The sequence below is a fragment of the Telopea speciosissima genome, chromosome 3, assembly GCF_018873765.1.
Source record: "Telopea speciosissima isolate NSW1024214 ecotype Mountain lineage chromosome 3, Tspe_v1, whole genome shotgun sequence".
Lineage (NCBI taxonomy): Eukaryota > Viridiplantae > Streptophyta > Magnoliopsida > Proteales > Proteaceae > Telopea > Telopea speciosissima.
The window spans coordinates 4,772,254-4,794,907 of NC_057918.1; the positions used below are offsets into that span (position 1 = coordinate 4,772,254).

Here is a 22,654-nt window from a genome sequence, read left to right on the forward strand (position 1 = left end):
TGTTCGGGCTCAAGGCAGGCAGGTGGGTTCGGGCCGACAGGGCCAAACTTGCAGCCCTAATCCAAGCATTCTATTACCTCCAAGCAAAGGCCCCTGGTGGGACCAACTAGGCTGCATACATATTTTGAAAGTTCCCCAATTTGATCAAGGCTCTTACAACTTTACATATACATTAAATCTCGGCCTGAAATCGTATAATGTACTAAACATCCAATTGTCCCCGAGTTTCACTTTTCCAAGTGACGCATTGGAATATTTTCCCTACAATTTTCTAGACAGTCAGACTTTAAAATCCTCACATTTACAATTGTGCCAGTACAGTGAAATGAAAAATAGCATTTAGCACCCAACACAAATTAATGAAGAATATTTACATCAAAGAAACAAGATGAAATTTGATAAATTAAGAGTTTGATCAAATCCTATTTTTGCTATTATTTTGTGTTACACAGGTTCCAATTTTACAACAATAATGCCAAGGCAGGATAGGCCGATATAGCCTTCATGTGTTCTCTGATACGGAGGGATGATCGGAGGAATCCAGAAGTTGAGTTGTGCTTTCCGAATCAACCTTTGGAGAAGCAACGGTTTTCTCGAAAGGATATAGCACATAATGCTGGAACATGAAGAGGAGGTCAAAGAAGATAGACACCTGGATAAGAGAGAAGAAATTCAGTTTTGGACCCTTTTAATCTCAGGAAAGAAGTAAACTACAGGGTACTACTACTGGCAATACAGATTTGAATCTAAATTATCATCAACAAAATTGAAAAAAATAAAATAATAAGACATGCAAAGGGGGAAATATGTTGAAAAAAGTCAAATTAATCAAGAGTTCTGTTCATAGTAAAGCATCATAGCTAAATGATATTATATTGGGTATTAGTATTAAAGTTAGAAAGACATGGCATATGTGCACAAAACTGTCTGTTAATGCAAAAGGTTGCAGTAAAATTTGCAAGTTGACTTGTAGTTGCCCAGATCTGAATTTCAATATGTTATACCCTCATTTTATAGCAATGAACATATATGCAAGTACTCAAAGGCAACATGTATAGGAAAGAAATAATTTTTATCAGTGGATCAGCTGTACTGAGAAAAGTGAAACACATTCCATACCAAGGAAAGCAGGGTCTTCCCTATATTCCCAAAGAAGTTCACCCAAGAACCTGCAAGAAATGGGGTTTAAATATATCATCATATAACTAAGTTTTTTAACCCCCACTAATAGGGAAATCCAGAAAGCTGAGTATAAATTCTACAAGTACAACTTTTTTGTGACAAAAGAAGCAAACTCACCCTGGTCTATAGACTGCATAGCCATCTGTGCATAGTTCATCAGACCTCCAAGTAAATCAAGCAAAATGTTGTCAATGCTCCATCCTTCTGTGCTTTTCCGAGCAAAGTTCATCACGGCCTGAATTTCATAACATAGTTCATTAACACAAGGTCAATGACTAGTCTTCTGAACTTCGAGGCTAATCCTTTATCAGAATCTTTTCATAAATAGAATGTAAAACATTACAGAGCAGAAATTTCTCTTTCATATCTTAGGCGAGAGAATTGGGATCCACATACTAGGTCCTCGTTGATCTCATAAGAAAGTCTGTTTAAAAAGTTAATAGCATGTACTGTGATAGTTAATATCACAGTACTAGGTCCTCGTTGCCTTTATAGTATGTTGTGCATGGTTTAGCCCTTTCTGCTGTAATGTACAACAGGCATGGATTTTTTATAAGTGTGGTGGCTTTGTACTAGAAGAGAAACTCAACATTCAAGAGATGGTACGAGGGATGATGAGGTTCAAAGGTAACAGTCAAGTAATAAGAGAGGGAATGCCTTAATTGATCCGAGGAACTTGTAATGAATACAAAGAGTTAGATTGTTCTAGCAATAGGATGGATTAGTAGGCTCGTTGAGGAATGTTGTTATGGATGAAAATTGAAGATTGTGACCGACACATCTAGCTTATCAAATTTCAAATATCCTTGATTATGAGAATGGGTTCTTAGATCCAAACCAGAGCTTAAAACACTATAATGGCTTAAAAAATGGAACCTACACAAAACAGTCTAGACTTGGAACATTTTTATTCATTCGAATAATCATTCAACTAAAATGCACACCCTCTTCTTCTTCTTTGTATATGTAAAATGGAAAAGTAAGTCTTATCTAGACTAAATCAGACACTGAGAAAAAATCCTAAATAGTTTCTTAAACAACTACAACTCTTTCTCAGTTAAAAAGATCTTCAAACCTTCAAAAACTAAAATAGAAATAAAACCTTAAGTCATAAAACACTAACCAAGGACAACATATTTCTAATTATGGACCATATTCTGAACTCTATAAATTCATGAGGGAACCATGACAGAAAATATGTTCTTTCTCATATGACAAATTAGATTCCTGGTTATGAGCCTAGTCATGCCCGCCCAACTGTTAGGCGTTAGCCAATAAAATGGCCCATTAAGAGGCCTATAATTTACCCAACCTCAGGCCCAAGGCTCATGAAGGTTATAAATGTGCTGATATACAGAGTCTTCTCAGCCTGCATCAGTCATATGTATGCAAAAATTTTAAAAAGTCAAGGAAGACAGAATGCACAATGTATATATATATTAAACACAGCAGAGAGTTCCTTAAGGTATGCCGAACAAATCATAAGGTAACTCTAACCTGGGGAATGTATTTGATGGTTGTCATGATGACTTGCATTGTGCTGCAACAAAAATGCATTGTCAAAAGATTAAACTCGATCTACTATTAAACCAATCAAAATTCCCTAAACAAGATTCAAATAAATTGAACAAATAAAAGTTACCCATTGCAATAGATTATCTATTTTAGCCCATTACTCAAACTTGATATTCTAAACTGTAGTTTTTCAAGGAGATTTTAAAAAGGTGTTCATCAATTTATTGACAGCAACCATAGGATCACATCAAAGCAGCTAGATATTTCAATATTCACATGGAAGTTCAGGAAGAAATGCATCTGTATTCCAAGTTCTTACCTATTCCTTTATTTCCTTCCATAAAAAATGAAGCTCAAAGATATCTATGGTTCTGGCAGAGAAAATGTATAAGCGAGGTAAACAATTCCCAAATAAGAGAAACAAATCAAATCGGCTTAATTTGATAAAACAATAAAGATAAGCAACAATAAACTGTATTGCTATTAAGAAACATGTGTGAAATGAAAATAATTTTTATCTCATAATTTTTGGTTCTTTTAACCCTCTTTCCCTTAACTGAAGTGGGATAATCTCTATATTAGAAGTACTTTAAGCAAGCTTGAGATCTTCAATGAATGTCACAGAACTTACACAGTTATAACTTCACCCAATTGATCACAGAAGATTTAAATGGAAAATATCAAATTATGTTTGTCTCACCAAAACAAAAGGGAGCTCAAATTGTATGCTTTAATGGGAGACTAAACTCACTTAAAGATAGATATTAGCCAAAGCCATGACTGGTTTGGCATCGCTACAAACACACAGACTGCAGCAGAAACCCAAACAGCACATGTGATTATGATACAAGTCTTTGAGATCTTTTGACTCCCACGCTGTAAATGACACATCAAGGTAATTAAGTATTTTCTTCTTTTCAAGGGAAAAAATAAAAACAAAACAGATCACTTAATTCAAAGAACAGAATCATTTACATCATAGATGAGAACTTGAGACAAAGTAATTGCTGTCAGTAGAATAGCATGTACTGAGAAAGCCACATCATTTGCAGCGACTGGAAGCATCTGCGAAAAAGTAAGCAACCACCAAGAAATCAGTGAACAATCACACACACGCACACATACAAAAGAACTCTTGAACACATAAATCGACCACCGTCTGATACAATCAGAAAAGCAAAATCTTAAGCAATTAGAAACATAAGCTTGAATCAGTAAGACCTCTCAATAGAGAAATAAGATAAAACGCAGATTACTCGAATGATAGACTGAGTTGGTTGAACAAATTAATTCTCTCTTTCTCATATTTCCAAACAAATGCGAGAAAACAAGTAGAATGAATGTTTAAGGGGCTCTGAAATCAGAATTTATAGGTTTCAACATCAAATAAGGAAGACGTATATAAATTCACCAAGTCGAAGTGGGTTTCAAAGTCAATAACAATACGAGAATCACAATCATCATCAACCTCATCACAAAAAATCAGCTAGAAACGCATAGCCCAGTTGAAACATAAACTTTTTTTCAATCACAAACCTCTCTGTAGCCATACTTCTCGTGGTATTGCCTCTGAATAACAGGACAAAAGAAAACAGACGCATTGTACATGAGATACGCCGAGTGTTTCGTGAAATTGAAGACCAAGAAGTCGAAATTCAACCCCACAACACTTTAGAAACAAAATTCAAACAACACCCATATCAGAAAATCGTATTAGGAAAATATAATAAAAAGAGAGACAAAGAAGCAGAGAATAAACCAGAACAAAAGCAAGAACAGAGAAACAAAAATACCTTTTTCTTCTGAAATTCAGGATAATCTGAGGATAGAAACTAATAGACCATGAGAAAAAAGCTATCCAACCGAAAACGTTGTAAGATATTTCGAGAGGAAAAGAGTTCCACGACGCCATATATTCTTCCACTGGGTGGGAGATATTCTGATCAAAACCGTTTGAAGAGGTTCATGCCCCTGCTTTCCGGTGCATGAGCAAGAGCCGCCGACTATTTAATCTAGGCCTGTAAACGGATAAGATTTGGCGCGGATACGGATCAATCGGATTCGGATATTTTCTGGTCGAATATGGATATCTCTAAACGGATTCAGATGGATTTAGATGCGGATCGAATTTGAATTTTCGATCATCCGTTTACACATCTGCCTTGTGTAACCCGAACCTTCCTCCCTCTAATAGATACAATTCCCTCTCAATCCATAATTTTAGATCATGATTCTCTTTTCTTCATATTCTAGAATCTATTGAATCTTCAAAAATACTCAAGATCGTTATTTACTTAATTTTTTATAATCAAGTATTCAGATTCGAATTTTTATCGAAGTATTCGGATTTTTTTCCGGATATCTCTAATCGAATACGGATACCCCTAAACAGATAGGGATGCTGATCGAATTCAGATTTTGGATTATCTATTTACAGCCCTACTATTTATGTAAACATACTATTTATGTAAACAAAAATTTAAAAACTTCCGACAATTGGAATCCGAACCAGCTGTCCACATGGAGACAAGTAGAGATAGATCTCATTATTAAAAAAAAAAACACAGGTGGGGACAGATCTGACCCATGTGAATCGCATAACTGAACTCCTACCATTGACCTTTTTCCCGCATCTTTTCTCTTCCGTTTTTTAGTTTATTCGGTTTTTTTTTTTTCTTTAATTTTTCTGCTTAATTAAATTTTTATTGAACATTTCATCGATTTCTTCATTGTTCTTCTTCGAACAGATCCGGTCCATTTTATACCCATATGTTGTTTAAAAGGAACCACAGAAGCAAAACAGAACATGGCACCACTTTTTTGTTTTTCTGGTGAGAAGATGTAACATGGCACCGGCACAGCAGCAGCAAAGGAAAGCTTGTGGATTTCCACGTAGAAAATTAGAAGGTGTCGCCGTGGGAATCAAATTATGAAGTTTTGGAATATTCACAAAGAATAGACACGAATTAGTAAGAGAAATACCGTTTTTTTAAGTTCTTAGAGAGAGAGAGAGAGAATGTCAAACGGAAGTGAAGTCAGATGCTGGACTGGCTGCCAAGTCATCTTTTTTTTTTTTTTCCTTCTCAGTTGCTGTCATTATTTCCTTGCACCATCAGATGGTGTTTGAACGTTCTTGTTTTCAAGTTCTTTCCAACTTATTTTAAATTTACATCCTCATCCAGTCTAGACTTGAGATGAAGGCTTTGTTGTTGTATCCTCATCCAGTCTATCTTGACATAGCACCCTGCGTTGAGGGCATTTTTTTTTTTTTTTGATAGCCAAATGGCTGCATGCACACAGGCAATCTCTTTTACGGAGTGTGGCCATGGGGGCCTCTCATCCTTGTATGAATCTAAAGAAGGGTTTAAGGAACACACAATGTCTGAATTCAACACGTTGACATTATCAAAGGCATCGTATCTAGTGCACGAGGCTCCCGTCACTGTAGGGTTTGGGGAGGGTCATGATGTACATAGCCTTACCCTTACCACTACTTTTGCAGAGTGACTGTTTCCAAACTCGAACCTGCACACATCGACACTATCAATCCCTGCAAATCTTCTGTTTTGGTCCTTGTAAGCCCAACGAGGGAATGTCTGTAGTTTCAACTGTAAAACAGCACATATCTCAGGACCTTCGCATAATGCACAATCAGAATTGGTCAGATTCTGTTCGAACCTTAAAAATGGAGCGTGAATTGGATAAATTGGGAATAATTGGCATAAGGAAACCCACAATCCTACCAAAGTTAATTATGCTACTCAATTAATCCATCCTCTTTTAAGTTTTGCAGATAGGTCATGAACTCTTCCATCTTTCTAGGCTTAAGAAAACCTCACTCTCGCTCCCGCCTATGTAACTAGCAGAACCCTACAATATTATATGTTTAAATATTGCTTTCTTTCACGAGTTTTGCTCAACCTGTGCGAACGAACGAATTTCTAATTAAATATCAAAAACAATGTTTAGATCATTATGGACTTGGGATCCTCTACCCACACCTCTACGTCGTTCTTGGTCATGGCAGATTGGCAGGCATGTAGAATCTCATTTTGTAGTCAGTCGTGCTCCCTTTCTTCCTCCTCTGTAATCCCCATTCTCCTTCAGACTCGGCTTTTATTGGTATTTTATGTTCTTTGAGTTGATTGGTCCGGTTTGGTTTTATATATATATATATAGGGGCGATGTTCTCTGCCTGGGAGAGCTCAGGACGACAATTTGGGTCTTTCAGAGAGTGGGCTGGTCATTTCGCCCACCCTAGTATCTGAGCGCATCCTACGCCCTCAGTGCAGAGATATATATAAAGAGGAGGGGTTAGTTTCAACTCAATCCTAACCTTTACCGGCCTCAAGAGTCCCTAAAACCCAAGCATTCTATTACCTCTAAGCAAAGGCCCCTGGTGGTACCAACTAGGCTGCCTACATATTTTGAAAGTTCCCCAATTTGATCAAGGCTCTTACAATTTTACAAACATGTGCGATTATACATTAAATCTTGCCCTGAAATTTGACATGTGTCTAATTCATATAATGTACTAAACATCCAATTGTCCCCGAATTTCACTTTTCCAAATGATGCATTGGAATATTTTTCCTGCAATTTTCTAGACATTCAGAATTTTAAATCCTCCCATTTACAGTTGTGCCAGTACAGTGAAATGAAAAATAGCATTTAGCACTTAACATAAATTAATGAAGAATATTTATATCAAAGCAACAAGATGAAATCTGATAAATTAAGAGTTTGATCAAATCCTATTTTTGCTATTGTTTTGTGTTACACAGGTTCCAATTTTTACTTGTATATTGAGACAATTTTACAACAATAATGCCAAGGCAGGATCCTTCATGTGTTCTCTGCTATGGAGGGATCGGAGGAATCCAGAAGTTGAGTTGTGCTTTCCAAATCAACCTTTGGAGAAACAATGGTTTTCTTGAAAGGATATAGCACATAATGTTGGAACATGAAGAGGAGGTCAAAGAAGATAGACACCTGGAAAAAAGAGAGAAGAAATTCAGTTTTGGACCTTTTAGTCTCAGAAAAGAAGTAAACTACAGGGTACTACTACAGGCATTACAGATTTGCATCTAAATTATCATCAAGAAAATTGAAAAAAAAAAAAAAAAAAAAAAAAAAAAAAAAAAAAAAAAATATATATATATATATATATATATATATATATATATATGTTGAAAAAAGTCAAATTAATCAAGAGTTCTGTTCATAGTAAAGCATCATAGCTAAATGATATTATATTGGGTATTAAAGTTAGAAAGACATGTACACTAAAATACAATATAAAAATACTATGAGTTATCGTGGTCATCATACGGTACTGCATGGCATATGTGCACAAAACTGTCTGTTAATGCAAAAGGTTGCACTACAATTTGCAAGTTAACTTGTACTTGCCCAGATCTGAATTTCATTATGCTATACCTCATTTTATAGCATAGCACACAGAAAGATTAGGACCAAAGCAATGAACATGTATGCAAGTACTCATAGGCAACATGTATAGGAAAGAAATAATTTTTATCAGAGGATAAGTTGTACTGAGAAAATTGAAACACATTCCATACCAAGGAAAGCAGGGTCTTCCCTATATTCCCATAGAAGTTCACCCAAGAATCTGCAAGAAATGGGGTTTAAATATATCATCATACAACTAAGTTTTTTAACCCCTACTAATAGGGAAATGCCGAAAGCTGAGTATAAATTCTACAAGTACAACTTTTTGTAACAAAAGAGGCAACTCACCCTGGTCTATAGACTGCATAGCCATCTGTGCATAGTTCATCAAACCTCCAAGTAAATCAAGCAAAATGTTGCCAATGCTCCATCCTTCTGTGCTTTTCCGAGCAAAGTTCATGATGGCCTGAATTTCATGACATAGTTCATTAACACAAGGTGAATGACTAGTCTTCTGAACTTCGAGGCTAATCCTTTATCAGAATCTTTTCATAAATAGAACGTAAAACATTACAGAGCAGAAATTTCTCTTTCATATCTTAGGTTAGAGAATTGGGTTTTACTTTTGTTTGTTTTCATTCTAGGTCCTCGTTGATCTCATCAAAAAGTCTGTTTAAAAAGTTAATAGCACGTACTGTGATAGTTAATGTCTCAATAATTGGATTGCAGGGTGCTCCAATGGGTTTTACTTTTGTTTGTTTTCATTCTCTCTCTCTCTCTCTGAGGGTTTGGCACACATAAAATCAAAAACTGTTTCTGCTACTGAATTGTGAGAACAGTAAGATAAGAGATTATTATTTGCTTTGCTTAGTGAATGCGGAGAAGATGCTCCATCTTCTACAAAATAATAACTGACAGACCACTTCCCAATTCACCAAAGAACCAACATAAATATAATAAATACATGCACAGAGAAATTCAACCACCCATAAAAAGTAGAAACACCCACAGAAGTGAAGTTGATGCAAAAATAGAATCCCTATTGAAATCCTCACATCAGTCATCATCCTAGAAGTTGGTTTGATAAAGTGTAACATTTCACTTACAGTTGGATAAGAAAGCAAGTCAAATTTGGACCTAGAAGTTGGTTTGATAAAGTGTAACATTTCACTTATAGTTGGATAAGAAAGCAAGTCAAATTTGGAGCCATCCACAGAATCATAACAGTAAAAAAAGAAGATTACAAAGAGCGATCTTATGAACATCGGATGAAATATATTCTTGTATTTAGGCATGCATGAATTGCGCCACTTTGCTAATCAATTTGGATAATAGAAACATAGAAAAAACAAGTCTCAACCTCCAATAAAGATACCCATATCTCCCTTCCCCATGCCCACCACCCCCACTCCCACCCCCCCCCCCCACCCAAAAAAAAAAAGAAAAAGAAAAATGGAAGTTGGCAAAAACCAAACTGTTAAAGTTTTTAACTAACCCATGATAACTGAAGGAAAATGATGCTTCTTTACAAGAAGGACAAATCACAAATCCTACTTTCTCAATGACTTTATAGTTCACAGCTTCAGAATGAACTAAGGGTATCAATTTGGGACAGGAACTAGTATCCAGGAACTGGAACTGCTAGGGATACATTAAACCAAGAATAGTATTAGGGATCCGTAGTGAGTTTTTTGTAGTGTTTTCAACCTAGCATTCTCTTTCTTGGACTTGAGGATTTCTCCAGTCCCTCTCTCTTTCTCTGCTGCACAATTGTTAGGTCAACAGCTTCATGGTGGAACCCTTCTGTTTGGTCCCTGGGTTCCTACGAATCAGGCAGTGCTTGCTGTATTGACTGCTGCTAGGCATAATCCAGTTGTGTTTGGAGTTAATCTTTCTGTAATTGCATCGTTGAACCCAGCTTTGGCAGCTGCAATGAGTGCAGCTCTACCACCTACTGCACTCGCAGTGCAATCAACAATGCCGGGATTTGGAATGGGGAAACCTGGTTTCCAGAACCGATTCGAAACCAGAACTGTCCCACCCATTAGTAATCTGTGCCGGTTCCCAGGTTTGGAACCAATTAGCTAATAGGGATGGTTCTGGGAATGGCCTAAAAAAGGTGGAACAGATTTGGACCCGTCCCAATTACCCAGAACCATCCCGATTGACACCCTCGAACGAGCCTCACACGTGGATCAGGTCTAATCTCTAATGACAATCTTTCTCCTACAAACTGCCTTTATAGTATGTTGTGCATGGTTTAGCCCTTTCTGCTGTGATGTATGACAGGCTTGGATGTTTTACAAGTGTGGTGGCTTTGTACTTGAAGAGAAACTCAACATTCAAGAAATGGTACGAGGGATGATGAGGTTCAAAGGTAACAGTCAAGTAATAAGAGAGGGAATGCCTTAATTGATCCGAGGAACTTGTAATGAATACAAAGAGATATATTCTTCTAGCAACAGGATGGATTAGTAGGCTCGTTGAGGAATGTTGTTATGGATGAAACTTGCAGATTGTGACTGACACATCCAGCTTATCAAATTTCAAATATCCTTGATTATGAGAATCGGTTCTTAGATCCAAATCAGAGCTTAAAACACTATATTGGCTTAAAAAATGGAACCTACACAAAACAGTCTAAACTTGGAACATTTTTATCCATTCGAATAATCATTCAACTAAAATGCACACCCTCTTCTTCTTCTTTGTATATGTAAAATGGAAAAGTAAGTCCTATCTAGACTAAATTAGACACTGAGAAAACATCCTAAATAGTTTCTTAAACAACTACAACTCTTTCTCAGTTAAGAAGATCCTCAAAAACCTTCATAAACTAAAATAGAAATAAAACCTGAAGTCATAAAACACTAACCAAGGACAACATATTTCTAATTATGGACCATATTCTGAACTCTATAAATTCATGAGGGAACCATGACAGAAAATATGTTCTTTCTCATATGACAAATTAGATTCCTGGTAATGAGCCTATTCATGCCCGCTCAACTGTTAGGCGTTAGCCAATAAAATGGCCAATTAAGAGGCCTATAATTTACCCAACCTCAGGCCCAAGGTCCATGAAGGTTATAAATGTGCTGATATACAGAATCTTCTCAGCCTGCATCAGTCATATGTATGCAAAATTTTAAAAAGTCAAGGAAGACAGATTGCACAATCTATATATATATATTAAACACAGCAGAGAGTTCCTTAAGGTATGCCGAACAAATCATAAGGTAACTCTAACCTGGGGAATGTATTTGATGGTTGTCATGATGACTTGTATTGTGCTGCAACAAAAATGCATTGTCAATAGATTAAACTCGATCTATGATTAAACCAATCAAAATTCCCTAAGCAAGATTCAAATAAATTGAACAAATAAAAGTTACCCATTGCAATAGATTATCTATTTTAGCCCATTACTCAAACTTGATATTCTAAACTGTAGTTTTTCAGCGAGATTTTAAAAAGGTGTTCATCAATTTATTGACAGCAACCATAGGATTACATCAAAGCAGCCAGATATTTCAATATTCACATGGAAGTTCAGGAAGAAATGCATCTGTATTCCAAGTTCTAACCTATTCCTTTATTTCCTTCCATAAAAAATGAAGCTCAAAGATATCTATGGTTCTGGCAGAGAAAATGTAAAAGCGAGGTAAACAATTCCCAAATAAGAGAAACAAATCAAATCGGCTTAATTTGATAAAGCAACAAAGATAAGCAACAATAAACTGTACTGATATTAATAAACATGTGTGAAATGAAAATAATTTTTTTCTCATTTTTTTGGTTCTTTTTACCCTCTTTCCCTTAACTGAAGTGGGATAATCTCTATATTAGAAGTACTTTAAGCAAGCTTGAGATCTTCAATGAATGTCACAGAACTTACACATTTATAACTTTACCCAATTGATCACAGAAGATTTAAATGGAATATATCAAATTATGTTTGTCTCACCAAAACAAAAGGGGGCTCAAATTGTGTGCTTTTAGTGAGAGACTAAACTCACTTAAAGACAGATATTAGCCAAAGCCATGAATGGTTTGGCACCGCTACAAACACACAGACTGCAGCAGAAACCCAGACAGCACATGTGATTGTGATACAAGTCTTTGAGACCTTTTGACTCCCACGCTGTAAATGACACATCAAGGTAATTAAGTATTTTCTTCTTTTCAAGGAAAAAAAAACAGATCTCTTAATTCAAAGAACAGAATCATTTACATCATAGATGAGAACTTGAAACAAAGTAATTGCTGTCAGTAGAACAGCATGTGCTGAGAAAGCCACATCATTTGCAGCGACTGGGATCATCTGCGAACAAGAAATCAACCACCAAGAAATCAGTGAACAATCACACACACGCACACATACAAAAAAACCCTTGAACACATAAATCGACCACCGTCTGATATAATCAGAAAAGCAAAATCTTAAGCAAGTAGAAACATAAGCTTGAACCAGTAAGACCTCTCAATAGAGAAATAAGAGAAAAGCAGATTAAAAGCTTTAACTTTCAGATGGTCAGGATTTTTGATTGAACCAAAAAATATATATTTGGAGGGGGAAGGGGGATTGCTTCGTCAAATTGGCACCACCACAGTCTTAATGCGACTTTAAAGGTCTAAGGTATATCGCCAGACGTTTTCTCACAGAGGAACCACCCGCCAATTTCAGTTAGCTGTGTTACTCGAATGAAAGGCTGATTTGGTTGAACAAATTAATTCTCTCTTTCTCACATTTCCAAACAAATGCGAGAAAACAAGTAGAATGAATGTTTAAGGGGCTCTGAAATCAGAATATATAGGTTTCAACATCAAATAAGGAAGACGTATATAAATTCACCAAGTCGAAGTGGGTTACAAAGTCGACAACATTACAACACAATCATCATCAACCTCATCATAAAAATCAGCTAGAAACGCATAGCCCATTTGAAACATAAAGCTTTTTTCAATCACAAACCTCTCTGTAGCCATACTTCTCGTGGTATTGCCTCTGAATAACAGGGCTAAAGAAAAGAGACGCATTGTAGATGAGATACGACGAGTGTTTCGTGAAATTGAGGACCAAGAAATCGAAATTCAACCCCACAACACTTCAGAAACAAAATTCAAACAACACACATATCAGAAAATCTTATTAGGAAAATAAAATAAAAAGAGAGACAAAGAAGCAGAAAATAAACCAGAAAAAAAGCAAGAACAGAGGAATAAAAATACCTTTTTCTTCTGAAATTCAGGATAACCTGAGGATAGAAACTAATAGACCATGAGAAGAAAGCAATCCAACCGAAAACGTTGTAAGATATTTCGAGAGGAAAAGAGTTCCACGACGCCATTTATTCTCCCACTCGATGGGGGAAATTCGGATCAAAACCGTCTGAAGAGGTTCATGCTCCTGCCTTCCGGAGCATGAGCAATTGCAAGAGCAAGAGCAAGAGCCGCCCACTATTTTTATGTATTCTCTACAAACAAAAACTTCAAAGCTTCCTACACTTGACCTTTTTCTTTAAGGAAAACTAGTAATTTGTGATAATATCCTCGCCTTTTTTATGTATTCTCAAAATCCCCCTTTTTAATACATATTTATCTAAAAAAAATTCTTGCTAGAGTAGACCAAGGCTATGTTTAAAAGCATAGTTCAAGACCCCATCTCTTCTAGTCATTTCGATTAGGTCAAGATTTTTGAAATATAAAATTTATCGAAATTTTGCTGAAATATGGTATTTATTCTGTTATATTTTAGCAGTCCATCTCGGTGGGTTTTTGATTATATTAAGGTCTAATACTTCATAAACACCCTTATTTAAGCTAAATAAACACATTTAAACCTTCATATTATAAAAAAATGAACTCAAAGTGGTGTTTTGGATTTGCACCCTTGATTAACAGGATACGATCGGACCCTGACGTATAAATAGTTAAATACACATTGTTTAAGTAATATACCAAAATTTCACAAAATATACTAAAATTTCACGAAATATACCTAAATTTGGATTTTTTTTTCATTTTGTATGGTCATCTCGTCTCGACAGTGTCGAGATATCCGAAATATCAGCAATAAATCGCAAGATTTTGAACCATGTTTAAAAGGCAAAGAAAAGAAAAAAAAATTAATTACCATGGTTTTAGGTATCGGTATTGGAACGACATATCAAAAGGTTTTGTCCTCAAAGATATTGATATTTGTATTCTATTTTTGACAAATTTAACCTTTGTCTGTATTGTATCATCGATATGCGGCCAAGCATCGGTATCAATGTTGATCGAAAAATGATATGGATTGACCGATTTGATTGATCCAATACCAATACCTAAAACCTTGCTAGTGTCACATTACAATATTCATCTTTTTGCGAACGTATAATATTCACTTTTGAACAACTTATTAGTGCTACAGTATAATTTCACCATATTATAACATAAACCGCAAGTTCAATTAAGTGTTGTGATTAATTCTAGTGGAAACAACATAAGAAACAAGTTTTTTTCTTCTCTCCTTTCTTGATCATGTGGGTTCTATGTGAATAATATCGTTTCATGTGTCGCCATGTGGTGTAGTGTGGGACATTCCTTCACACGTGTTCTGAAAAATCCTCTCAAAAAAACTAATATAAGTTACTTTTCCTCTCATCTGGGAAACCACATTATGCACTCTAATCATTTCTGAAGGAGTTTCACAAGATGGGCCCTGTTATGTCCAGATCTCATTTCGTACATGCAAGTATGCAACCACACCACCTCATCTCACGCCATCCATGGGGTCTGGAGAGTATGGATGGTGTGAGATGAAGTGGGGTGGTCACCCATAGGGGAGAGGAACCTGATTGGGCATAAAACTTTTTACCTTAAAAAAAATAAATGTTTGCAATCAGAAATGCAAGAAACACTGTATGAAAGGCACTAATTATAATAACCAAAAATAAGAGGGATTTTAAGAGAAATGCGACAAATGATAAGGATCTGTTTTGTAATTCGACTCAATTCCTCTCTTTCTGATTCCTATTTCCTGACATCACCACTAGCTATCGAAGTCAAGGTATCTTTTTTTTTGATAACGACGTCAAGGAATCTAGACGGAAACCAAGACAACATTCGTTCTCTCTGTTTCAGCGAGGACTTAGCCGATCTGTGTCTTCGTCATACTACGCAAGCGTTGAGGGTTGAGGGTTGAGGGTTGAGGGTTGAGGGTAAGACCGAGACAGAGATGTGCTCATGTGCACCTCGTTAACCGTTTCATATTTCTCAATGATTCTAATTTGACCCGTAAAAGCCCCTGATGATTACATGACACGTGGATTATAGAGTCATATTTCCCGAGAAACCGCAAGCCAGTATTGCGACTTTAGATGAACTCTAAGGAGATTAGCTGACAGGCATGTACCAAGTATGGAAAATTATCGTCTCTATTTATCTGGCCCTCTATTTATTCCATTTCATCTAATAGGAGGAGTGGACCCCATCCAGGCAGTGTGTTCGAGCAGGAAGTACTGGGTAGGGTGATCATTTCTACCCCCTATAAAATAAAATGGAAGAAATAGAGGGACAGATAAATGGAAATGATAAACATCTCCAACATGGTTTCATATTGGTTTCACTTTGATGGCCATTACAAAAGGTCTTATTGAAAGAAGCTAAAAGCCTGGGATGATCCATTTGACGTCTTCACATCAAGTTTAGATTCTCTTGTAGTTCATGAATAGATGTTGAAAGACTTGATCCATTTAACATGTACGTTTAGTGTTTGTTCATAAATAAAGCTACAAAAGATACACATTTAGGGTATACTTAAGGACTAAGCTTTAAGAAGGTAGTACAGGATGACCCTGCTATGTATCACCTATAATATTTGCTTAACCTCTCTACATAATTAATCAATTAACCTCCTCAATAACTGCATACTTTACATTAGATTATCATCAATTAGCTTCCTTAAGAAGATCTGCTTAAATATGGAGTTTCTAAATCATTCAATTCATTATCAGTTCTGTATTATCTTTGAGATGTAATTTCTAATTCATATAATTAATATTATTATTAATCTAAAGGCATGTGGTCAGTTTTTAGTAACAGAAGATCAAAAGTTAAAACCCTGTAAAGGAGTTCTATAAATGGGGTCCTATTCTCTAGTGGGTATGAGACATTGTGATGCAAAGAAAAGATTGATTAAGCATAATAACAATCTGTTCTTACCACCCCCAACCTTGCAGAGGATTAACTATCTAAACCAACTTAATATACAAGATCAAATAAGGTGTCTTTAGAGGAGTTTCTTGCAAACCAGGTGGGGGTTTTGTTGGCAACTGCAGAGAGGTATAGGTTATGCTGCAAAGATGATAGCCAAATGGGTAAAGCTGTTTGGAGAAGGTAATAGCCAACAGAAGGGAACCATGATTTCTGGTCGTGTTGGACTGTTAGGGATGCCTGGATACAACCCATGTACAGAAGCTGCTTCAGCCATGACTGCACAAGTTACACCCTTTGTAGCCATGATGATGGTTGAAGGTATTGGACCATTCGTTGCAGTGCCAATCCAACAACCTCTGAACCCAATGGCCCAGCCATGGTATCCAGGGCTGAACCCTATGGCCAGTGCATGGTATCCTTGGCTGCCACAAGTTCCTCGAAAACACAAACGTTTGTTCTTGACTTTCTCAAATGGTCATCCTTTGACAGAGGAAGAAATAGTTAACTTCTTCAGAGATAAATATGGGGATTGCGTTGAAGATGTTTTTGTGCATCACCCAGAAGAGGGTTTTCCACTGTTTGGGAATGTGGTGTTCAGAACAGAGTCCATGGTAGATTTGGTTATGAATGGTCAAGAGAAAGTTAAGTTCACAGTCGCAAGGAAACCCCTCTGGTGTAGGAAGTTCAAGCCCAAGAACCAGCGAATTGGTGGAGGGACTATTAATAAAGAGGAACTTGTTTAGTTTAAGCAAAATATTGATGAATTATGTTGGAAGGATAGTAAATTTTAATTAAGATAGTCTAAGATCAATTTCAATTTTTTTTTACAAATTTTTCCCCCTTTAATCCAATTCAGGGTTTGAAAAATTGGATCGGATTCCGCCGATTCCAATTCTGGCCAATCCAGATTCAATCCTACACGAAAACTAGAGTTTTAGAGGTTTTTTACCCGATTTTCACCGATTCTGACCGATTCTTATCCGGGACCGATCCTAACACGCCACGTTGGGCAATGTCAATTCGTTGAGATAATACCAGGAGGGAAGCAGGGTTCAACAATTGCAGATTGCAGAAATCACCACCAGACACTGTCAGAGAGGTTGGAAGTTTTTTCCAGCTCCAACGGCTAAGGATTGCGTATCTGTCATCGTTGGTCCTTGAGAAGTGGTACAAGTTTTTTCAGAACATGGTCGTTATCAATTGTTGGTGGCGGTCGATCGGAACAAGCCCTTTCGCCGGAACCTACCTACCCTGCGGTTGCGCCGCCTGCCCTGGTTTGTCCTCTCCGCCGATCTTAATTTCAGCTCTTGTTTCAAAAAATGAAAACCTGAAAAAATTATGCGTTGCTCCTTACTTTGATCGTACAAAGGTTATCGCATATGAATAGGTCCAAAGCTTAAAGACCGTTTTCCCACAAGTAACACTTCGCCTGTTAGTCTGCCCGGGGTAAGTTTGTCTACCTCTTCGCACTTCACCAAGGGAGTGAAAGGACCCTCCTTCATTCTTTCTCTTATTTGGGCTTCTTGTTGCAGGGTTTTGGAGTTACTATTAAGGCTTCGGCGGATCGTACGTCTGTGAGGAGATTGAAAAGATATGGGGAAGCGAAGAAACCCAAAACTCCTCCGGCTAATAAGAAACAAGACCCCTCAGCTGAATATAGTGGGCCAGCCGATGGCAGGGGATCTGCTTCTTCTGGGGTTGAATTTAGTAACAGAGACAATGGTGATAGAAGGGGCTCTGACCTGGCTTCCAAGGATAATATTCCAGAAGGTCCCTCTAGAAGTGCTGTACTTCAGGCCTGTACTGTCACTTCCGGTTTGATACTCTCACTGGGTCTTGTAATTCGGCAGGTAGTTTTAGACCTCCATCATGGCTTCTATAGCCGTGCCATCTTACTGTCCACATGAAGAACTGTTTCCATTTCCATTTTCCATTTTCCCCTTCATGTAATTCTCCATTTCTGGCATATTTGAGCATTTAGTGCTTCCTTAATGGTAAGTGAGAGGAGTTTCTGCTGCCAATTCTGTAAACCCTCTGGGTTTAGTTATGAAATATGATTCATTCAGCAATACTTATCCTTGAGATCCCCTTCATGTTCTCTCTCTATAAATGGAGGCAAAATGATTCACTTTCAGTAACATTTATCGTTGTTACCACTTACAATCTGCATCCATTCTGCAACTTCTCTGTTCTGTCCTGTAATTCTTTCCTGATTGTTATATGCAGGCTTCTCATGTGGCTTCTATTGAAGGGCTGCCGCTCCTCGACTGTTCTGTAGTATCATGTATAATTTTCTGCTCTCATCCTCTTTTCCACTTGGTCATTCTATATCTAATTCTACCATAAAATAAATTTATATCTAATTTAATCTCACTTAGAATTTGATGGGTACTACATCCTTGTAGTTGTCCATTGTTGCAAACATATGAGGTGGTTGAGCCATCATTGTCAGAACCCCCGTCGCTCCATGTTTCCTTTTCTTTGCACCTTTGTCCATATTGAACATTGGACTGAACTATGAGGGATCTGAAGGGTTAATATTATTTTCCCTTACATACCATCTTATTGAACACTTATAAAGTAATCTACTGAAGCAAGTGAGGCATGTATTGTGGCTCTTATTCAAGTATTGCCTCTTCTTATATTATCATCCCTCTATAGTCTTTCCATACTTTATGCACATTCATTCATAGGATCTCTGGTTGTTCCATTACCCTAAAGGACATTCTTCTTTTTCGTTCACATACAGTTGATTTCGAGTTGTGGCATCTTGAGTTGATCACAGGATTAGTGGCATTGATATCTTCGTGCCGATACCTACTACTGAAGACATGGCCAGATTTTGCTGAGTCTAGTGAAGCAGCTAATCAGCAAGTATGCTCTTTCAACAATTTCAACTTCTTGAAAGAATTCAGTAGTTTATTTTGATCTATTGCTTGCTGGGAACTTTCTTTAGTTGAAATCTTAAGAGTACTTGAGATCAAACTTGAAGTGTCATTAAGTACAGTGTGAATTTGGTGATCTAATATTATCCATAAGGAAAGGATTTCATAGAACACTACCGTAGACCCGTTGTATATCACACTGCAACCCTGTTGGTACCAATCTCATGTTCCCATAAAATTGTTCTGCATGATTTGTGTTTCAGGTACTCAGTTCGCTGCAACCATTGGATTACATAGTTGTGGCATTTTTTCCTGGGATTAGTGAGGTAAATCTCAGCCATATCATATGTTAATTGAGGTGGCTTTCATGCATAAGATCCTTAATGTGATATGGTGTTGCCTGATATGTTCTTGGCCAGGAACTCCTCTTCCGTGGTGCACTGCTTCCCCTATTTGGACTCGACTGGAAGAGTGCCCTTGTAGTTGCTGCCTTTTTTGGAGTTTTGCATTTGGGTGGTGGCCGAAGAAATTCGTTTGCCACATGGTAATGTAACTTCTTTATAAATTGTAGGTGTTTATAACTTCTTTATTATGTTATCGGTGATCTGGGGCCTAATTTTTTTTTTTGGAAAGTTTCAATTTACAGTAATTGACAGAGCATCCTACGATTCAACCTTCAATATGAACTTTGTTTAGCCTTATAATAATTAAAAGAGATTCCGTTGTGGCAAATGTGAGAGAAGAGCTTCTGCTCGACTCTGATCTTATTACGATTTTTTTCTTTTTCAGGGCAACATTCGTTGGATTTGCATATGGCTATGCAACCATCATATCTTCAAGCATCATCGTGCCAATGGTATCTCATTCATTGAACAATCTTATTGGTGGCATTTTGTGGAAATTCACGAGTTCATCAGAAGAGATGGACTGATGGCAGTTAGCTGATTACTACAAATCTTTTGTCTGTAATTTGGCTTACAACAGTTTATATACTACAAAATTGATTTTACCATGTCTGCAGAAGCATACAGTCCATTATCTAAAAGGGAAAAAAAGTAAGGTTACAATTTCTTTTTCACCAACCTTGATTACAACAAAGATTTCTCTACCCGCGTGGAATGGAATTGCTCATGCCAAGTAAATGGGAGCACAGGAGGGGGTGCCGCATGGTTCCTATATGAAGGAGCCTAGAGACTGTGAGAGGTCTCATGACACCAGCAGTGGCCATCATTTTCCCTATATATATAAACAGAGTCATGGTAGTACCCTTACTCTTCCCTCCAAGAGTCTGGGATCAACTGCACTTATGGTACATATAATATGTGCCCAAGCAACAATGGCAAAACCTGATGATAGCTGCAGACACAAACATAGGTCATTTACATGGATTTGTGCTCTCTTCACTTGTTCTTGTATCCAAATATTTGTATTGGTCATTTAAGAGATGATTGAACCTGTTAATCTCAGTAGCCAGCTCTGACCCTTGATGCAAACTCAACCCTGCCCTAAAGTTCTGATGGAATGTCACAAAGATTATGCACTGTTTTAAAGGGAGGGGAAACAGTGTCAGAAAAGTTTTGGTTCCAATAGAGGCTGAGTTTGGTTGGGTGGTTTAACAGAATTTGGAATATGGTTTATTACAAAATTTAAACTTGGTCAAAATCTGCTTAAGCTCGTTCTAAACCCAAGTTCAAGAACAGGAAATTTCAGGAAAGTTTCTATGCCATGTGTATGAGGGGGAATTTGATGGTGATCAGCAAGAAGAAACAATTTGAACGGAGCAGAAATTATATGCTTTTTCTTTGATATTTGTTTACTTATAAATTTTTCAATGAAAGCTAACAAGCATTCTTTATAATCTACATGAAGAATGTTAAAAATAAGAATTGGGAGAGGTTTCCCACAATGCCAGTGTGTGGAGGAATCTACATGCCACATTAATGGTTGTAGAGAAAAATTATTTTAAATAAAATCATGTGAGAAGAAAATTGCACTCTAGCATGCACAACGGAAAAAGATTTTTTCCATTGTTCTAGGGTCATAAATATTTTAGCACCTTATTGTACAAAGTTGATAATATCCTCCCAATGTTCCTCGATACCCTTAGCAAACCATTTGAAACCTCAGTCTCCCTTGATCGTGGGACGTGGGTGAAGGAAAAGTGCCTCTTAAGAATTTACACCACTTATTTCTTGAAAGAATAATCATGGGCAAATGGCAATTGAAGACATCTACAACCACAACATCTATGCAAGGGATCGTAAACAAGGATTTAGTTCACAGTACTGGCACCAGTATCGGTTGCCGATTCCGATACAGATATTGGATCAAAACATTATTTTTACCAACCAAAAAAATGTCCATACCATATCAACCATTTTGTATCGGTCATGATATCGATCACGGCCTAGTTCATTCCAATACGATACTGTGTTTATATATGTAGTTTAGTAACAATTTTATCTTCAAATTAAAATTGGGATAGTTATAAATCCATCAAATTCATATTCATGACCCTACTTAATCATTTGAAAGAATAAAATATAAACTGAGTTTCTAATTCAAAAAGCTTAACAGATAATTAATCAATAAATTAGTAAGTAAGTAACTACTAACAAGGAATGACCCATCAACAATGTCGTTGTAGTATAGTGGTAAGTATTCCCGCCTGTCACGCGGGTGACCCGGGTTCGATCCCCGGCAACGGCGACTTAGAATTTTTATTTTGGAAAATTCTATACAGGTTTCTTCTCCGATTCAACCCAGGAAATGTGTGGTTTTCTTTTTCATTTTTTGTTGAAGGTCAGTGTGGTTTAAAGCGGAAAATGGAATTCCTCCAGCCATAGTTGGAGCTGGAGGGTCTAGCCCGCAAAACAACAGCAAAAACAAGGGTGGGCTGGTCAATTCACAGGTGGGTCCCTCCTATGAAATGAGGAAATGGATTTCCTCTAACTGCAGTGAGAGCTGGAGGGTCCAGCCCTATTGAACGACAGCAAAAACAGGGGTGGGCTGGTTATTTCACAGGTGGATCCCACTTGAGCCCCACTTGTGAAATGACCAAATCCCCTATTTTTGGGGTGGTTTCCGAGCACTGGACCCTCCAGCTCCTGCCACGGCTGGAGGACAGTCAGATCTGTGAAATGATCAACCCCCTGTTTTTTGGGGTGATTTTCGAGCGATAGACCCTCCAGCTCCCACCATGGCTGGAGGAGAGCCAGATCCGTTTAAAACACACCCATCTGATGCACTCTGGAGAACTGTGGAAGAACACGGCATCTCCATTACTTCTCTCATTCTCTCAAATCTAACTAAAACGTTTTCCACTGAGTAATAACATCTACCACAAACACTAACACAACAACCCCCCCCCCCTCTCTCCCCCTGCGAGTTCAATTGAACCTTTCAACTTCAAATCCAAACAACATTACTGCTTCGGCCTCCAATAGAACTTTTCAGTT

The 22,654-nt window shown here is 37.2% G+C and overlaps 4 protein-coding genes and 1 non-coding gene across 6 annotated transcripts; 3 read left to right on the forward strand and 2 right to left on the reverse strand.

Annotated features, from left to right (window-relative positions):
* Nucleotides 1-464: 464 nt before the first annotated feature.
* Nucleotides 465-4,662, reverse strand: LOC122654516 (cystinosin homolog). Its single transcript, XM_043848641.1, has 8 exons — nt 4,491-4,662; nt 4,234-4,366; nt 3,673-3,762; nt 3,449-3,573; nt 2,680-2,722; nt 1,300-1,417; nt 1,120-1,169; nt 465-652 (listed from the first exon to the last, which is right to left on the reverse strand). Exons 1-8 carry the CDS (start codon nt 4,607-4,609, stop codon nt 503-505), a joined length of 828 nt encoding a protein of 275 aa, XP_043704576.1. The 5' UTR covers nt 4,610-4,662; the 3' UTR covers nt 465-502.
* Nucleotides 468-13,516, reverse strand: LOC122654514 (cystinosin homolog). 2 transcript variants are annotated; one of them, XM_043848639.1, is made up of 9 exons: nt 13,342-13,516; nt 13,085-13,217; nt 12,344-12,433; nt 12,129-12,253; nt 11,360-11,402; nt 8,458-8,575; nt 8,280-8,329; nt 7,540-7,689; nt 468-497 (listed from the first exon to the last, which is right to left on the reverse strand). In XM_043848639.1, the coding sequence occupies exons 1-8, from the start codon at nt 13,458-13,460 to the stop codon at nt 7,543-7,545; spliced, it is 825 nt and encodes a 274-aa protein (XP_043704574.1). In that variant the 5' UTR covers nt 13,461-13,516; the 3' UTR covers nt 468-497; nt 7,540-7,542. The 2 variants fall into 2 exon arrangements, with proteins under 2 accessions (XP_043704574.1, XP_043704573.1); XM_043848638.1 differs by lacking the exon at nt 468-497 and having other exon boundaries at nt 7,291-7,689.
* Nucleotides 13,517-16,444: 2,928 nt separating this feature from the next.
* On the forward strand, nt 16,445-17,083 carry LOC122656964. The gene has a single exon (XM_043851669.1). It carries the CDS (start codon nt 16,458-16,460, stop codon nt 17,052-17,054), a length of 597 nt encoding a protein of 198 aa, XP_043707604.1. The 5' UTR covers nt 16,445-16,457; the 3' UTR covers nt 17,055-17,083.
* Nucleotides 17,084-17,333: 250 nt separating this feature from the next.
* On the forward strand, nt 17,334-20,189 carry LOC122653567. Its single transcript, XM_043847437.1, has 9 exons — nt 17,334-17,444; nt 17,482-17,585; nt 17,699-17,757; nt 17,844-18,161; nt 18,538-18,595; nt 19,061-19,185; nt 19,460-19,522; nt 19,616-19,740; nt 19,986-20,189. The coding sequence occupies exons 2-9, from the start codon at nt 17,498-17,500 to the stop codon at nt 20,125-20,127; spliced, it is 978 nt and encodes a 325-aa protein (XP_043703372.1). The 5' UTR covers nt 17,334-17,444; nt 17,482-17,497; the 3' UTR covers nt 20,128-20,189.
* Nucleotides 20,190-21,833: 1,644 nt separating this feature from the next.
* TRNAD-GUC lies at nt 21,834-21,905 on the forward strand. The gene has a single exon. It is a non-coding gene; the product is annotated as a tRNA-Asp (tRNA).
* Nucleotides 21,906-22,654: the final 749 nt, after the last annotated feature.